General features: G+C 37.1%; 1 protein-coding gene across 2 annotated transcripts in view; it reads right to left on the reverse strand.

The window, feature by feature from the left end:
- Scaper (S-phase cyclin A associated protein in the ER) overlaps nucleotides 1-20,143 on the reverse strand; it is a 372,041-nt gene that overhangs the window by 206,459 nt on the left and 145,439 nt on the right. For both annotated transcript variants that reach the window (XM_057767374.1, XM_057767371.1), the window contains exons 21-22: nucleotides 16,485-16,621; nucleotides 1,143-1,208 (exon numbers count right to left, since the gene is read on the reverse strand). In XM_057767374.1, the coding sequence (XP_057623357.1) occupies nucleotides 1,143-1,208; nucleotides 16,485-16,621 (203 nt within the window). The remainder of the gene's footprint in view (nucleotides 1-1,142; nucleotides 1,209-16,484; nucleotides 16,622-20,143) is intronic.

Genomic DNA, 20,143 nt, shown 5'->3' on the forward strand with positions numbered 1-20,143 from the left:
CTCTCTTTTCTCATTCTGCTCACTAAATTTTCTGGTTTCAATTTGGTTTAGATTATTAGTTCATAGCTGAAATTACAATATACATTTTTGAGGCTCTTGGTTTGTTTCTTTTGTCTCGGTATCTACTCCCTACAGCTTGGATAGCTGCAAGTACTGAATAATCTTTCTCTCCCTCAGTTTCTCTTTCTGAAATTTTCTGTTTTTAAAATATACTTGTGACTGTTTGCTACTGAAATAGGAGTGACTACATTATCACCCACAGCCTGAACAGCTTGCCAGCTGTTTTCACCCTATTCTACAGAGTGACTAACATTAGTGATTGGCACTCCACTGGTACACTATATTCCTCCATCTGAATCACCAATACATATCTGATTCCCAGGGTGTAGTATTCTCCTGTCGATCTCCAGGCATCAGATCAACAAGAGGAAACAGTGGGTGCAGCAGAGGTACTTGGACCTACTACACAAAGGATATGGACCTGGAGACAAATTACAATTTCATCTTTAAAAAGCACCAGCTGATGGATTCTCTCCTCCCTCCAATGAGAATCTATTTCAGTTTTCACTGAAAACTACTTCTTCCAATTCCAAGAATTTACTTTCTTCTGTTTAAGCTCACTCTTCTTCTTTATAGTGTCTGAAGGTAGGAGTACAGAGAACTCAGTTTAGACTTTCTTTCCCCATGTTCATCTGGTACTATTAGTTCCCTCCTAGCCCTTTCACTGCACCCCACAGATACGGTTGCATTATTTAAGTTTCCATTTATTTCAAAAGAATTAAAAATTTCTTCTTAGACATCACAGCTGAGCCATTTGTTATTTAATCTCCCTATTTTTATCTGCAAGCATTTGTGAATTTTTCAATTACCTTTAGGATGCCTATTTTTGGGGGACACTTTCATTATACTGGGAGCAGACACTGCATCATTTCTGCTCTTTTTAACTTGTGTTTCTAATCATATTCTAATAAAATCATTTTCAAGAATCTGTTTGAAGCCATTTGTAAATTTGTTTTATTAACAAAACTAAGAACCCTAAAGGGAATCCCAATTTCCTCAGCAACAGTATGATTGTTCAGAAACAATTCTTTTAAAGGCAGAAACCAGGGAGAAACAAATAAAATATGGGATAAAATACTTACTTTGCTTTATAAGGTGAATCGGAGCCAGAATTTTTGGTTTCCACTAAACTCTCATATTCTTTAGCCCTAAAGAGAAAAGGCGATTTACCATTATTAGTTATTTCATAGCCAATTATATAATAATTCTTTTGTTCCTTTTTCAGTGCAGTATCATGCTGTTAATGTGACAAATTGGTTCGTTTTTAAAATCCCTTCCTCAAATGACATCAATGCTATCCTGAGAGAATGAAAACACACATTCCCCAGAAGATACAGATCTGATTCAATAAGAACACTTCTGAATAAATAATCATGGTGATTTAATCTGAAAGACTATATGATTACAAAAGAAGAGTTGAGGTGGCTAACTTTCTATGTACCATAAGAAATACATAGTCTATTGTGAAGGGTGATGTTTCTCTGCTTGCTTACTTTCTTAGCCCATTTATCATATGTATAAAGGAGAGCTACTGAATTTTTTTTTAGATAGTCTTGTATCCTATCACATTACTAAAGGTGCTTACGAGTTGTAGAAATTCCCTAGTAGAATAACTGGGGTCACTTATGTATACTATTATATCATCAACAAATAGTGAGAGTTTGACTTCTTCTTTTCCAATTTGTATCCCCTTGATCTCCTTTTGTTTTCTTATTGCTCTAGCTAGAACTTCAAGCATTATATTGAATAGATTTGGAAAGAGTGAACAGCCTTGTCTTGTTCCTGATTTCAGTGGGATCACTTTGAGTTTCTCTCCATTTAGTTTGATGTTGGCTGTTGGCTTGCTGTATATATCTCAGGGATAACTCTAACCAAACAAGTGAAAGACCTGTATGAAAAGAATGTTAAATCTTTGAAAAAAGAAATTGAAGAAGACACCAGAAAACGGAAAGATCTCCCATTTTCTTGGGTAGGTAAAATTAACACAGTAAAAATGGAAATCTTACTGAAAGCAATCTACAGATTGAATGCAATGCCCATCAAAATCACAGCAAAAATTTCCACAGACCTTGAAAGAACAGTACTCAACTTCATATGGAAAAGCAAAAAACCTATGATAGCCAAAACAATCCTGTACAATAAAGAAATTTCCAGAGGCATAATTTCCTGACTTCAAACTCTATTATAGAGCTACAGCAAGGAAAACACCCTGGTATTGGCATAAAAACAGACAGGAGGACCAATGTAACTGAATCGAAGACCCAGATATCAATCCACACACCTACAAACATCTAACTTTTGACAAAGAAACCAAAAATATAAAATGAAAAAAGAAAGCATATTCAATAAATGGTGCTGCATAACTGGGTATCAACATGTAGAAGTGTTGTAGGGAGGCTGCTTGTTCATTTCCCAGTTGCCCAGACTCCCAAAATAACCACAAAGAAACTGTATTAATTAAATCACTGCTTGGTCCATTAGCTCTAGCTTCTTGTTGGCTAACTCTTACATGCTAATTTAACCCATTTCTGATGTGGGACAATTCTGTGTTCTGTCAATTATGTCTTAAATAAATGCTGATTGGACAGTAGTCAGGCAGGAAGTATAGGCAGGACAACCAGACAGAAGTAGAGGCAGGGCAATGAAAACAGGAGAATTCTGTGAAGGAGGAAGCTCTCTATGGAGTTGTGAGCCTGCCATAGAAGAAGCAAGATGTGAATGCCTTGCTGAAAAAAGGTACCAAGCCATGTGGCTAACAGATATAAGTTATGAGTTAGTAAGAAGCCTGAGCTAATAGGCCAATCAGTTTATAATTAATGTAGACCTCTGTGTGATTTCTTTGGGACTTAACGACTGTGGGAACTGGGCAGGACAGAAACCCTCAACAACAAATGGCACCCACGTGGACAAATGCATCCACATAAATTACTTGGGAAATAATTCTAGATGAAAAGAATAGATTTAAGCATGGCTTACTGATAACAGCATTTTCTCAGGTGGCCTCTGCTTGCTAGAGGCAAGTGCTCACATTTAAGAGAGGCTTCCTGACTCAGCTTTAGCTGTAAAACCTTGCAGCTCTTTTAAGAGGTCTTGCCAAGAAACACTTACACAGTGTTGATGAAAAGCTGCCCGCATGCTTTTTGGTTTTCAGCAGTACCAAAATAAATAGATAGATAGATAGATAGATAGATAGATAGATAGATAGATAGATAGATAGATAGATAGATAGATAAAACAAAATGAATGAATGCCATGCCATTTTAAAATGGCGGCTTTCTGCACTGTCCTGCCAGCAGAAACTCTGAATCTTTCACGCAGGAGTTCCTGTTACAGAGTATTTGAGTGTGGTTTGTGATCAGACTGATGCTGTTTGCTTACTGGCAGGGACCTTGAAACGCCATAGAGTTGTAGCAATAAACATGGCTACAGCTGGTACCTCCACCACAAGGCTAGAATCTTAGAAAGCTAAGGAATGGGCTGGATCCAGCCGTCAAAGCCATAGCTTTAATCCTACCCATCCTAAGCAATCTTAGCAAATTAAAAACTCACGTGGTCAGAAAAAGATATACAATAAAGAGAGATTCAAAGATGAAGAAAACCTCTAAATGTTTTATAGTGTGTTAAAAATATATGCAAGCTTGGGAGAGTAAAGAAAAAGGTTGAAGTCCTTAAAATAAAAAGAAGAAAGAGAGGTAGTTTGGTATATTGTAATACACCTTTAATCCCAGCACTTGGGAAGCAGAGGCAGGTGGATCTCTGTGAGTTCAAAGACAGCCTGGTCTAAAGAGGGAGTTCCAGGACAGCCAAAGATATACAGAGAACCTGTCTCAAAAAGTAAAAGCAAAAATAAAAGAAATAAAGGTTAAAATAAAGCCACGTAAAGATGAAAAATACACAGAGAATCTTGATACTGTATGTTATTATGCTCTCTTTGAATTGTTTGAATGCTGAGGAAGGAGCAACAGCTGCTAAAAGATATTTGCTTATAAATGTTCAAAATTGAAGTCAAAAAGTACGTTACTTTGGAGAAGAGATTTTGCTTTTGTTTCCATGGGAAATGAGAGGCTGTGGATTCATTCTGAGTTAAGAAAAATCAGGTTTGATCAAGGAAGGTCACCTGAGAAATCTCCGGTAGGAACAGACGGCCCAGATGTCAGAATTCTACATCCAGAACAGATTCAAGACTGCTGCCTGAGATGATCAAGACTCAAAGGATACTCCAGTCAGGACTTGATCATAATTCTAAATTTTCTTTAGGTCCCCAAAAGATTATCAGCACCCCCAACCAGCAGGAAGTAGCCTGGAAAACTATACCCACATTCCCAAAAAATGGACTATGGATTTTTTCCTTTGTTTAAAAAAAAAAGAGAGAGAGAGAGAGAGAGACGTGGTGTGGGACAATTCTGTATTCTATCAATTATGTTTTAAATAAATACTGATTGGCCAGTAGCCAGGGCAGGAAGTATAGGTGAGACAGCCAGACAGGAAGTAGAGGCAAGCAATGAGAACAGGAGAATTCTGGGAAGGAGGAAGCTCTCTCTGGAGTTGTGAGCCCACCACAGAAGAAGCAAGATGTGACTGCCTTGCTGAAAAAGGGTACTTTGCCATATGGCTAACATATACTAGAATAATGGGCTAATATAAGTTATAAGAGTTAATAAGAAGCCTGAGCTAATGGGCCAATCAGTTTATGATTAATGTAGACCTCTGTGTGATTTCTTTGGGACTTAACAACTGCGGGAATCAGGCTATATTATGCCTTGCCATTGGCCAAAGTAGTTTTTATTATCAACCAATGAGAGTAACATATAGTCATAGCATACCAAACGGTTATCCCACAGCACTTGTACAACTCTTAAGCATGTTGTCATAGTCTCTGTAAATTCATATGTTTATGATCCCTGTTGTGTCTAAAAGATACTGCTTCCTTGGAGTTGTCAAGCACCTCTGACTCTTATCTTCCTGCCTCTTCTTCCACATAGACCCCTTAGCCATTTTAGTCTGAAGGACTCCCTGGAGAGTTTCCCAAAGGTAAGCAAACTCAATTTTTATATGTAAGATAGTATTTCTCTTTCATTTATGAAAGTCAGTTTAGCAGACAGAATTCTTGACTACAGATAAAAAGAAAACAAAAGAATACAAAATTATCATATACTTTTATGATCTTTATATCCACTCCTCCTTGTTCAACCCTGTTAATATGTTGAAATGAGATAACAGCAATAAACGTATCTTTCTTTAGTATTGAAAAGTGTCAACAGTTTGGATCATGAATGTCCCACAGAGGTATAGGCACATGCACCGGCCTAAGCACTCTTGGGAATTAGTGGAGTTTATAGGACATGCTGTCTAGTGGAAGGCACTTAGGTCATTAGGGATGTGTTATAGAGGGGGATATTGGAACACTAGCATCTTCTCTTCCTCTCTTCCTAACTTCTGGCCACCAAGAGATCACTAGGCTTCTGTATATAATATATTACACTTCTACAGTCCTAAAATAACAGGGCCAATGTGTGAAACAAACTAAAATCTTTGAAACTAGAATTAAGTTCAGGTATTTGTTACACTGACAGAAAACAAAATAATATGGAAGAGAATGCCCCCAGTAATTCATCACTATGTATTATATGCCCTCTAAGATTTTGGTCAGTAACTCTACTGATTTTTGAAAATTTTATTCTATCTTGCCAAGAATTTTCTTTTAGTTTTGTGGTACATTATACTAAATTTTATACCTTGCTCTATCTTTTAATTGAAAGGGAAAAAGTCATTGTTTTGATGTAAAGTTCTTTAAATACACTGGCAATATGGCCTGATAGCATTTTCTTTTAGATATGACATCAATGCTCACAAAATACATCAGTGATTAGTTATAGAGTCTTTGCCTGGCTATTGGTGTGAGAGTAATATTAGTTAAAATTGGTTAAAAAGTGCTCTTCATTCTTTTTTTTTTTGAAAAAGTTTGGGATGGGTTTTGAATGGTTGCGTCCTCCTCTGTCTTTTGTTAAGTTTGATGATAAGGCATTAGGGAATATCTTTGAGTTCATCTTTTGTAGAGTGTATTAAGCTTCTTGAATGTTATACTCACATCTACCATAAAGTGTGTGATAGTTACGACAATTACTTCTTCAAATATTTTATGCCTGATTTTCAGTTTCTTTTCTTGCTAAACTTGCAGAATGTATATATTTGCTACATGGCCACGTTTGCTTTGCAAAATGCTAGATTTTCTTCATTCTTATTTCTTAGTCAACAAATTCTGTACTTTTTATTATGTTGTTTGCAACTTCAGTCTGCTCACTCCTAATTCTGAATTTCTTCAGTGAGGTAGGTTTTTTTGTTTATTTGTTTTGTTTCTTTTCCTCATTCTATAGGCTGCTGTTTTGTCTTGTTAGTCACGTCCTTTGCTTTTTGTTTTCTTATCTTGGCTTGTTTTTGTCAGCTTATTCCCTTCTGACTTTCTAAGTCTCTACCCATATTTTCATTCTATTCAGTCACGACACTCATGACCTCACATTATCTTTTAATTCTTCAAACTTTTAAGACAGTTGTTTTTATTTTTTTCCCCTAATATTAGACAAATCATCATATGTTTGACAGGAATTCCTTTTATGGGTGGAATTTCCATTTGATTTTTTTTTGTTTCTTTGTATACCCTGTGCTTTGTTGTTGAAAACTAGATGTTTGAATCTAATAGTATGAAAATTTAGTAAGTCAGATTTTATACATGCATAAGATTTATTGTTTTGACAGTATTTGTTTTAGGTATGTTTTTGTACAGTCTCTGTAGCATGATTGGTGTGACTTAAGATCTTTTGAAGTCTTGCTTGAACCTGAGCATTTCCTTGACAAGTGCAGTCACTTTCTGATTATATATGTATTACTTATACATTATATATTTATATATTTCATATATATATATATATATACACACACACACACACAAATATATGTATACTGATATATTTTGGAGGACCAAGTCTTTCATGTCTAGCTCTCTAGAAGGACAAAGTGTATGGAGAAAGAAAGTGCTTGAGGCTACTTGTAAATCCATGATTATACACTTTAGGCAGAGTAGAAAAGGCTTTCAACAGATGGCAGGCAATGTGCTGTAGTGACTGCACCCTTTGTTCCTACCTGTTTGATCACTCAGTAATCAGAAGAGAGGACTTTATTGGAGAAAGTTATTTTTGCTCACCCTGGAATCCTCAAACTATTTACAAACTACTAGAATGTGTATATGGCTGCCTACTATTGATTAAGAGTTAATCTTGGTTAAGTGCTAGTGTATTAAGTTCGAATTGAGAGAAATTAACCCACTTCATTCTCTAAATCTTTCTCCTGGAAGTTGAAGATGTTAATAAATTCCAGAGTCTCAAAATAGCTAAATCACAGAGACTATGTATGGCAACAATCACGATAGCAAGTAGAGACAGAGTCCCACCTTCTCACCTCTTGTTTTTCTTTTCAGCAATTTTTAGAATTTCCATTTTTCTACTTAATTATCCATCTGTCTTGTATTATGTCTGTTTTTTTCCATTAAGAATTCAGTTACTAGATGTGGTTATTTTAATTTCCCAGTATGATATTATCATTTCAAGCCTCTACTATTCTCAGCCTGATTCTAATGCTTTCTCTCTCCAGTGTCTTTGTCCTTTCCTTTGCCTATTTTTTCTAAATTGTCACACAAGATGAATTACATTAAAAAAAAAAACCCTATTATTAGTCAGGCTTTAATGATTTAGTAGCAAAATGCGGACATAGAGGAAGCCTTCTTCAGTCCTATCATTACATCTCGGGTTACTGATGAGCCCATGCCTGTGAACTGCAAACACACGGTGTCTCCGAGCTTTTCCACCCTTGCTTAGGAGGAACATGACTAATATACTGGGTGGAGCTGAGCACTTCTCTTCTGCCACATGCAAAGCTGCATGGAGCTATATTGGATACTTTTACTCTTTTTCCAACGGATTCCTCCAGCCAGTTAAACTTGAGTGTTTTCCTTATTTTCGTATCAGTCAGTGTGATAAAACCGCAGCAAGGTTAGGCCCTAATTACATACAATCTCCTCACAGCAGAACTTAACAACAGAGGGCTGTGTCACATTTTTAAAAGGAATTCCATTTCCTTCTTTTTGCTAGAAGCAGAAGGGTAATTTTCTCTAATATTCACTGTGAGAAAACAGTCACATTGTAAAAGGTAACCTCAAAAGCAGTATAAATGCCACCACAATGGGGTTCTGCTCAGAATTTCTAACTCTATGGCTTTCTACATGCAATCTTCATAAATTATATTTCCCACAGAATCTTTTGTTCATGAATTTCTGCTGTCATTGTTGCAACCATCTATGTCTGTCTCTCTGCCTAATTAGAGGATAGAGGTCTGTCATGATGTGTTATAGATATGAGTTACTGAATTTGTTCAACTTTTGACTTGTAGGGATGGAATGACAACCTCTTATGCGGCAGAATAAAACCCTGAATTTTATTGTTTTCTTTTTTGATTTTTAATTAAAAACCTATCTTTTTCCATTTTACATATCAATCCCAGCTCCCATTCTCTCCTCTCTTCCCATTCCCTCTACTTTCCTCCCCATCCCACCCCACCCCTCCCCACCCCACCCTATCCACTCCTCAGAGAGGGTAAAGCACATTGCTTTGAGGAAGGACCAAGGCCTATTATATCTAGGCTAAGAAAGGTATCCCTCCAAAGAGAATGGGTTCCAAAAAGTCAGTACAAGCAGTATAAATCCCAGATACTTTTAGTAGCTTTGTGCTAAAATTCAACAAGTTTGGTGAAATAGATTATCAAACTGAAAAGTACAAATCACCAAAACTTTACTTCATTGGTAAAATTATGTATGCACAATTAAGATAAAAAATTCAGTCTTATAAAACACTATAGAAACATACACACACTTTAGATTTTAAAAATTCAACCCTATGCAAACACAGAAAATAAGAAGAACTCATTGACTGTGGTTAGTACTGTCTTGATAGTAAAAATATACCAGAAAACTGTAAGATATATGAACATAAACAAAATGAGTCCACTTCAAACTACAAGAAAATGGATCTGAACAATATATACAAAAGAAGTTGCATTATAATGGTTTAGACTAGTAATAAAAGAACAAATTGTACACTTAAAATGGGTGAATTGTATAAAATGTGAATTATATCTAAATAAAACTGCTATGAACAATACATGATTATACAGTTATTAAGAAGCTTATATATAATACAAAGTACCACAGTGACATAATTATAAAAGAATGCATCCAGAGACTCAAAGAAGTTGGTAAAGTAAAAAGGGACCAAGGGGGTAGGGAGAGAGCTCTTTGTGGGGAATGGCAGGTGCTCTGAAGGGGTAACTGGGAAAAGTGAAGAGGTTTGAACTGCAAAGTGGTGAAGGCATTATAGGGGTATGAAAATGATTAATAACACCAAGGATATTTGAAAACTCATAAGGAAATCATACTGTTGTATGTTTACCTAAGATTGCATATAATGCATATGTACATGTACATACACAAACAAAGTTTGAAGAAGTCACTCCACCTGGGGTGATAATACTTTATCCAAAATCCTTGAAATATGAAAGAAAACTCCTAGCACCACTCAGCAGAAACATCTTCTACGGCTGCTGGTCAGGAGAGCTAAAGACAATATAGATTATTGCCTTTGCCCTCGGTCACCTCCCAGAATTTGAAGGTAAAACCCTCTTGTTGAAGAAACAGGACTTGATGGGAACTGAGCTAGAACTGATCGAGAAGCCTCATCCTTGAGGACTAGCTCGCACCTACCAGAAGGTGCTATGCAAGTGCCAAGGGAGAAGGGGAATCAGTAGTCCTATCCATCAATAAAGCCTAAGAGACAACAATAGCAAGGACTGGACCTACATGTTATTTATAATGGTAACAGTGGAACTTTTATCCTAGAGGTAACCAACATATGTCTAATTGGACTTAAGACATACTCTACAGGATGAAATACATGCCTGGTACTGTAAACCTAGCCTACTACATGTGACTAGAGAGGATACAGGCCACAATAGGAGAATCTATTACTGCCAGTTTCCTAGCCCAATACAAGCTCTGTTTTCTAAATAACTACTCTTATACTCACAGGTAAGTGTAGCTCTCACTCCTCAAAGATGCTTTTTGCAAGAAATGAAAACTATTAACAGATACATAGCTTCTCAAAATACAGAGAATAATGATTGTGGGATGTCTCATCCCCACTGATATGATTACAATACAACCCCTAAAACTAAGGCTCAGAAAAAGTTACAGAAGAGGAAGCAGAAAAATTTTGAGAGTCAGAGGCCCAAGTCACCTCTTGTTGATAGACTGTGCTACCTATATATGACAGACAAAATACTATCATGAACTGTTAACAATATGGTTACGTGATGAAGACTAATATGGCAATGGCTGACATGCCAATGCAGATGGGAAATTCTAGGTCCCACCCCTAGATGTAGAGATGCAAGTGTTCAATGGCAGTTGAAATGGGGAGAATCAGTTGCCTCCAGGGATGGGCTCTGACATATGTTGTCCAATCCCACATGGTTAGCCCTGAACACAAGCATACAGACACAAGGCTAAATGGGCTCAGTACGTTATAGATATTGTGTGCATGTGTTCATGTGAGTGTGTGTGTGTGTGTGTATACTAGTGTTCTTTTGTTGTGGAAAGTAACCAAGGCTACTTATAAAGCAAGCATTTAACTGGGGACTTTGTTACAGTTTCATAGGGTTAGTCTATGATCACCATGACAGGAAGCATGGCAGCAGGCTTGGGAGAAGTTGGAAGGGGAGAGTGATATAAGCAGGGAGGGGTACAAGTGATATAAACTGACACTTTACTCAATAACTTTCTATAAAGCTATGACAATCAAGATAATTTAAAGATAGACAAATATACAAATGGAACAGAATAGAACTGAAAATCCAGCTCTACAATTAAAGGGTTGATTAATAATTTTATGAAATTATCAAAACAGAAAACCAGAGATCAGAGAATAGCACAGGAAGTCTAGAATAGACTCATCCAGAAAGACATGTCAGCCTTAAAAAATCAACAAGATACTAAAATAAAATAATGAAGAAAAATATTTTCAAAGCATAGTGCTAGGATAACTATCTATGTGAAAAAAATATACCAGAATCTGCATTTTCTATCACTACCATTAGCTATCTGAGATGAGTCATAAACCTAGATGAAAAATCTAAAATTAATAAGGCTCATACTAAAAAAAAAAAAAAAAACCATGGTGCTTTCTTAGAAGCTTTTCTCAGAAAATACTTCTTAGACATATTTAGAAGCATTAGCTATAAAGGAAAAAAGTTGATGAAATAGGCATTATTAAAATTAAAATCTTTCAGTCAGGGTATAGTGGTACGCATTTGAAAACCCAGAACTTAAGTGATAGAGGTAGAAAAATCAGGAGTTCAGAAGTTCAAGGCCAGATGGATTTGCTTGTTGAAAGTTAGCACATATAGGATTCTGAGGAAACAGTTCAGTAGGTAAAGTGTTTCTCATGCAGTCATGAGGCCCTCAACTTGATCCTCACAAGCTATATATAAAAGTCAGGCATGATGGTGCATATTTGTATTCTCAGAGCTGGGTAAGAAAAGATCAAAAGATCCCCAAGAACAGTTAGCCAGCCATCTTGTCTAAGTGGTTAGTTCCAAGACACTCAGAGACTTTATCTAAAAATCAAAGTGGAGAGTGCCTGAAGAACAGCACATGAAGTTATCTCTGGCTGGCACACACAAAAGGCGGGCATGTCTGCATACATATCCACATGCACACAGATACTAAAAAGTATCAAATAAAAATATATATATACACATATGTTACATATTAAGAGAAAAAAATTGGGGGGGGGTGGTTCTGAGACAAGGTTTCTCTATATAACAGTCCCGGCTGTCCTGGAACTCACTCTGTAGATCAGGTTGAACTCGAACTCACTGAGATCTGTTTGCCTCTGCCTCCTGAGTGCTGGGATTAAAGGTGTGTACCACCAATACCCAGTGAGGAAAAAAAATCTTGAATTCATGTATCTGCCAAAGAATGTATAGCCAGAATGTATAAACACAACTAAAAAATAAAATGATAGGTCACTATTCAAAATGGGGAGAAATATGAAACACATGCTTCATAAAGAAAGCTACTAATAGGTTAAAAAGCAAATAAAAAGATCCTTAATAACAATAAATAGTCACAGTGAACTGCTATTAGAAGATCAGTAGGACACATATCCATTAGAATTAGGCTACAAACATAAAACTGCACCAGTTAATGTTGAAAAATTGTGGGACAATTGGAACCTCCATAGATTGGTGTTGCAAGAATAAATCAGAACAACCACTATTCAGGACTTTGGCAATTACATTTCTGGTTATTTACCCAAAAGAAATGAAGATATTAGGTTTGACCAAAGAGTAAGTTGGCATGAATTTTATTAAAAATGTCTAAACTACAAACTCAATTATGCCTATTGAAAGAGAACTGGACAAATGTTATGATACTATCCTATAATCCATATGCTCAATAGTGAAAGGGAAGCAAATTGTATTGATCCAAAATACAGATATATCTGGAAAAAAATTATTCAGCAAGAGACAGCAGCAAAAGAGCATGATTTTGAATATAAGAATTTATAGAGCAACAACAAGGTAGTTCATAATTACAGAAAGCCTGTAAGTTATCAGAAGCCACAGAAGTATACAGAAGGTGATAACTAGTGTTCAACAGGCTAACCTGTCAGATGAGTGATTCTCTGATGGGGAGCCCCACTTGGAAAAGCCATGGGCTCACTGGCTGTTGATAATTGTTTGTCTCTGTCTATAATTTCTCTCACAAGTCACTTCATTTCTTCCCTAAAATAGTTTTGAGTGTTTTCCCACTGCTTGTGTGTTTAACTTGTGAAACTATCACATCTACTGAGCACACAGATATCTGTGGATGGTCAGGAAGATGACTTCTCATTAATCTGTATGATTCTGATATGTAGAAATATACTAAGATATGTTTTATAACTAGATCTATTGTCCCATGAGGACTGTGAGGCACTTAAAAGCCTGTTTTGTTCCTTTTTCTCAGACTAACTGCACACAATTAGCTCACTTTCACCTCAGAGCAAGTTCAAACTAGACTAAATGGTTTTGTAAATACATCATAAGTTTAAAACTTTACAGCTATGCACAAGTTCAAGGGCTGCAGGTATCTAACCAAGGTTATTAACATAAAGAAGCCTAAAAATTCATGCCAAGTCTAGCTAACAAAAGAACTATGTCTCATAGCCTATCTCTCTGGGTACCATGTCCCTGATCTCCAGAAACCTTGAAACTTTGCATTGCCATGGTAAAGGGCTCTGCCCTTATCACTGATCCAAAGGAATGTGCTTTTCACCAATGAGATGGAACTCTTGTAATTTTTTTATTATTTCTTCAAGCATTCTGTAAAAAATGTATTTAAGCTAGGTGAACAGAGAAGTAGAAAGAATTGAAACAGAGAATTAGAAAAAGATTTAGAACTACAGAACTGGAACTAAAGAATTAGAGCTAAGAAATTATAGGCAATTAGAATAAAAGAATTACACTGTTGAAGTATTTATTGCCTGTATATATTGTATATAGTCATTTTACTTATTGTATATAGTTTTCTTATTTTAGTTTTAGCCTTTGTCTTTATTTCAGACAAAAAGGGAAAATATAGTGGCATTTCAATTGTATTTTAATAAATAAAGCTTGATTTATTAATTTTTAAATTTTATTTTAATACATAAAGAACTGGAGCTAACAGAGAAACCCTGTCTCAAAAAAACAAAAAAAAATTGGAGCTAAGAAATTATAGATAATTAGGACAAGAGAGGCAGAAGAATAAAGAACATGACTCAAAAAGCACATGTGAATTTATTCCATAGCCCCGCGGATAAGAAATTTTCTAAGTTTCTTTTGCTGTGCTGTGGTTTCTGACCTAAACTCTGGGAGGTAGTTTTACGACCTGAACTCACAAGCTACCAAACATAAGTGATTGCCAAAGGCCAAAGTAGTAGAAAAATGAGTACAAGGACATACAAAAGAGTATGGTAGGGCCCACCTAAAATCCCAGCGCTCAGGAAAGAAGAGGCAGGAGGACTGCTGAATGTTCAGGGTCAGACAGAGCCACACAGAGAGATACTGTCTTAAGATGATGGTGATGAGGATGATGATGATGATGAAGCAGCTGTGGACAACTCAGGGTTATATTGGCTTGTCATGTGTAAGACTTTGGTTTCAATATCCACTGAGAAAGGGAAGGAAAGGAATAGGAGTGGGAAGAAAAAAGAGAAGAAAAGAAAAGGGAAAGGAAATGGGAGAGAAAGGAAGGTAGGGGAAGAAAATGGGGAAGGGGAATGAAAGGATAGGAAGAGAAAGAAGATAGAGGAGGAGGAAGTAGAAGAGAAAAAAGAAGGGAAATAGGGGAGTAGGGGAAAGAAGGGAAACGCAGGGGAAAAAAATCAAAAGGAGATAGAGTGGAAAAGAGGTCAGGAGAAAGGAAAAGGGGATGGAAACAAAGAGGAAGAAAGGGGACAAAGAAACTTCAGGGCAATGTAGGTGGTCTATATTTAAAAAAGATTTACTTTTATTTCATATATGAGTATCTGCCTACATGTATGTATGTGCACCATGTGTATGCCTGGTGTTCTAGAATGCAAGAAGAGGGTATCAGATATCCTGGAACTGGAGCTATAGGTGACTGTGAGCCACTATGTGGGTACTATGAATGAACCTGGGTCGCCTGAGTCAACTTTCCAGACCCAGTGTCTTCCTTCCCTCCCCATGATGAGATTGGGTCTGGCTTGAGCTCCTGCACAGTTTAAAGCATGTGAGTTTATTTGAAGTAAGAATGAACATGTAGTTTGTGTCAAGTGAGCTCTCACCTGGACAATGACAAGAGAATGCTCATTCCTTGCAGAGGGAAGACAATGAGGTCTGATGTTAGAGGGATATCAGATAGCACTTTGTTTAAGGCACATTAAATTTCACTTAAAGGTGTAAACTTGGTAATCAGCAAGTATAGGGCATATACAACCAGGACATAGTGGTGAGTGTACACAGACAAGAGAAGGGAACCAAACAACAAGTATCCATGAGACGGGAGTCAAAAGTTCTCATCAGAAACTTCAAATCAAGGCAGTAACACCCTGAAGTAAACTACGAAACAACTCTCAGGATACACACAGTAACTGCAAATACTAACTTCAAGAAAGTCTTTTCTGGTCATTGCATAAATGACCCATAAAAACTCATTTTAAGATTATACACAAGAGTCCAGTGGTGGTGGTGCATGCCTTTAATTTCAGGCCTCAGCAGAGGTAGGCAGATCTCTGTGAGTTCAAGGCCAGTCTGTTCTACAGAGCTAGTGCCAGGACAGGTTCCAAAGTTACACAGAGAAACCTTTCTCACAAAACCAAAACAAACAAACAAACAAAAGATTATACACAAGAAATTCACAAACAAGATTATACCCAAGGAATGGCACTTTCTTCTTTGTGAAGTCGAATCAGAAAAACCATTACTTGGTTTCTAACTATCCACTTTCAAAGAAACAAATCACTCTGAAGTTATGTCTGATTCTGTGAGATGAAACAGAATTCTTGATAGATCCCAATCTGGACATGGGAACTACAGACAAGTGCATCACTTGGTGTTATTCTAGTTCCAAATTTTTCTAAATAATTCCACAGGTTAAGAGTTGCCAACTTTTGGGTCACTCATGATAAAAGGTAAGGTTCAGAATGTTTTCTCTCAAATCCTACAGGTAGCAAATAAGAAAGAACTGTATTTGTGTCCTCAAACAAGACCCATCAGTCACCATGTGACAGTTAAAGCTTGTGAGGTAATGTACTACACAGCTGTCTGGTCTCAGATGTCACTTTGGAGGTTGATGATAAACTACAGGTCTGATAACTCGCTTTCCATTTTAAGATATTTTTTGAACTTTTTCCTCTTGTGACAGGCAACCAAATTAATTAAACCCTGTCATGGAGCTTTGACACCACAGCCAGCTGACTTCTATTTGTTGATTGCTATTGATTTTCTTTGATACTTCATTTAAAAATCAATAGTTGGAAAGAAAAATAGGCTTAGTTTACAAATATTTAAATATACTATTGTATGCAGGAAGAGACACAAGTTTGGCATGGCCTTGGCATCTAATTATAAGAAGAGCCCTTTAGCAGGTGAAAGTGAGGGCTTTGGATCAATACTCTGCTTTCTTTCTCAATCAAAGAAAGTGGCTATAAATTAGGTTCATCAGTGTTATTTCCAAAGCTTTTTGAAACAAAGAAGTTTAAATGTTTTTTATTCCATTAAACTAAATGACCCATCCCTTAGAGCTTTTGTTTTGTATTTAAGGACATTTATGCTACCTGGAGTTCATCCGCGCCTTTATCTTTTTAGCTTTTTTCTTATTCTTTTGCCGTTCTTCTCCATCTTTCACAGGCTCTGATGGAGCTGCACTTTCAATCACAATGTCAACAACATATTTCTTCAAAGACAGATGTTCCTGCAAAATAATAAACACAATGATGACAGTGATGATATTTTAAAACAATACCAGATCACCAGAGAGTAGTACACAGGTTGAAAAAGAAACTAAAAGTAACTCCAAACAATAATGGCTTTCACAGTTGCTTTGAAAAACACTGAAGAATCTGTTTACTTGAGATTTTCAATGACTCATCAAACGTTTGGTGAACATAAAATGTACTATACACTAAGGATACATGGACACACAGGTACAAAGGGGAAGTTAAAATACACACACACACACACACACACAATTATAGCACCATACAAGTTAGTTATTTAATGCGCTGTAGGAGCCGAGGGGAAGACAAGCCAGCACTCACTGAGGGTGAAGAGGGAAGACGGCAAGCAGGTAGCACAGCGTTTGCTGTACTTTAAATGGTGAATAGGGTCTGAGCAGATGCTGGATTTGTATGTGTCCATCTGGACAAGAGTAGAAAAAGGGGAGGAAGAGGAAGGTCATCTCAGAGAACACAAGCCAGAGGGAGAGTGGAAATATAGCACTAGAGACAGTTGTGGTTGGGCTGGAACACAGCATTTGATTTGCTTCCCTTCTCATCATCTTAGATGTTATGCCTTCTCATTGGAATTACCCCATTTCAGGTACTAAACTCCTCTCCCTCTCTCTTCATTCACACCTACACAGCAAATCCCAACTCTACATCTAGCTCTCCACCTATTCTGTGTCTGTAGCTACAGAAGATTAATGTATCTATAGGAGAAACTGCCAAATTCTATACTGTTTTAGGACACTGTACCTCAAGTACAAATGCCAGGCAGTTAAGCACACATACATTATTAGCTTATTCACACGCTCATCTTCCTAGAAAGTGTTTTCAGAACAACACTTCAGATCTCAAATATATGTTATCCTCTTCCTTCTTTCCCTGCTTATGTCTCAGTTGCAACCCATGTTTCTTTAACTAAGAAAAGTAGCATTATTTAGAAGTTGCATATACTCCCATGACCAATTTACCAACCACTCTATGTGCCTATACATTTTATCTTTTTCACACTATTCTATAAGCACACTCATGCTCCAGTAAGGATTAAGACTCCCAAATGTACACAAAATATTATTCCTTCTCTCCCTTTTATATCTCTATTTCTCTGATTCTTCACACTTTTCTTTCTACTTAAGTCACTTAAATACTTTCCATTTAACTCATCCAAGAGATCTTTTGTCTTGTTCCCCTAGGCTACTACCTTAGGACAGCAGAATGTGTTGGAAGTGTACTAACCTCTCTGCCTTTATCTCTTTAACTCTGTTTCTCTTGAACTCACGAGTCTAGCAAATGCTTTACCAACCCTAACTAAACTGCAAACTGTCCTTGTTAGGGAACCAACATCAAGGCCCACTCTCCGTATCTTTCTTCTAGCCTTTGCCCTATAGATCACTTCCTTCTCCCCAAGACTCTTTCATCACAAGACTTCTTGACATTACATAATAATCAAAGAAAAGGAAGCCATCAATTTGAGAGGGAGACACTGTGCAAACATGGGAAGAGCTGGAGGGAGTGCAACATAGAAGGGAAGATGGGAAGGGAAAAAATCATGTACATTTAAAAGAAAAGATCTTTAAATATCTTTTCCACAGTCTGAGGAGGAGGAAAGTATATTTGTACCCTTTTTGTAAAATCAAATGCCATAATTTTAAATACATGTTTACTATAAATGTATTTAAAACCTTGGGGGACAAGACTAGACAGAAAGCTCGGTGGTCAAAGTGCTTGCTGTGCAAACATAAGGACCTGAGCTAGCAGCCCAGCATCAATGTAAAAGCCAGGTACAGGTGTGGCAACAAGTGGCTGTAGCTCCAGCACTGAGGATACAGACAGGCAGATCAGAGCCCCCTTCAATTAGTCCAGGTGAAAACAATGAATTCTGGTTTCATTGAGAGACTGTCAAAAAACAAATAAAAAACCAACAAGGTGTAGAGCAATAGAGAACAGTAACTGAAGTTGACCTCTGACCTCCACATGCACACAGGTGACTGCACTCACACCTATGTGCACACACACCACACAATACTTGTTTATTTTTATCACACAAGGGTAGAATGTACGTTCCATGCCACAGTTCACAAAGTTCTGACATCACTCGCACCACAGCTGCCACACTTGTTTCCAGTAAAACCACAATCGGGTTTCCTCTTCCCCAAACTCCTCGGAAACATTACTGTCTCACAACTCCGCATGCTGTTCCTTAGCCAATAGTAGTCTTTCACCAGGATGTGCATGTTCTCAACTAAAATAATCTTAGCCAGGCAGTGGTGGCGCATGCCTTTAATCTCAGCATTCAGGAGGCAGAGGCAGGTGGATCTCTGTGAGTTCAGGCCAGCTTGATATACATAGTGAGTTCCAGGACAGCCAGGGGGCTGTTATACAGAGAAACCTTGTCTCAAAAAACCAACCCCCCCAAAAAAAACCTGTACCACTTTAGCAATAGCCTCTACTGTTTGCTATCTCCTTACTCTATTTTCTTCTAGAGCTTCCATAACAGCACATATTTATTTATAGTCCCCAAGAAGACAAACTTTCTCTTTAAAATTGTGCCTGGCATATGGCACACACTTTTAATGTGTTAAATGAGCAAATGAAAACAACACTGTCGGAAAGGTTATTACACAATACCGGTTTAGCAAAGTGTTTCACACAAAAAACCATTTATTTAGTCCTTAGAACTAAAGTTAGAGCACAAGTAGAAGGGATATAATTTTATTTTCTCCATGTCGAGTAATAGAACAGTCTTAAAGTGTCCAGAGCAAGACAGTTAAAACTTTGATGGAGGAACAGGGACCAAAACCAGACATTGGCTGTAGAGCCTATACTGTTGGTTTTCTGTGTTAGAGCTTTGGGAATGAGTTTCAACTGTGGAAACATGCTCATATTCTTCTTCTCATAGCATCAGAAGAAAAGGCGGGGGAGAAAAAATGAGGAAAAAGGAAGACTCACAGACCTTCCACCCAAAAGGCGATTTTTCACAAGTACAAGGAGTGATTTGATGACGTTGCCTGTCTCAGAGAAGACCTTTATACTTTGGCACTAATGAAAAGCAATGACCTAGGTGGGAAATATACATGTAGATACATAAGTGTACTTTTGAAAAGTCAATCCATTTCTAGAACTAACTACAGAGACTACAGTGGCCTTAAATATATTCATGGTCTTCCTGGTGTTGTGCTTTCAGGCATGTGCCACTAAACCTAGCTCCTGCTTCAAACTTTTTCTTGTTTAATTTTTCTGGTTAAATTTTTGGTAGTGTTACCAAAAAGTGGACATTTTTTAAAGACTTATTTATTTATTATGCATACAGAGTCTCGACTGCATGTTTGCATGCAGGCTAGAAACAGGCATCAGATCTTATTACAGATGGTTGTGAGCCACTATGTGGGTGCTGGGAATTGAACTCAGGACCTCTGGAAGAGTAGTCAGTTCTTTTAATCTCTGAGCCATCTCTCCAGACATCTTTATCTTAAAGGGTTACTGATGGAAAAGTC

The sequence above is a fragment of the Chionomys nivalis genome, chromosome 4 (assembly GCF_950005125.1).
Source record: "Chionomys nivalis chromosome 4, mChiNiv1.1, whole genome shotgun sequence".
In the NCBI taxonomy this organism is placed as follows: Eukaryota; Metazoa; Chordata; class Mammalia; order Rodentia; family Cricetidae; genus Chionomys; species Chionomys nivalis.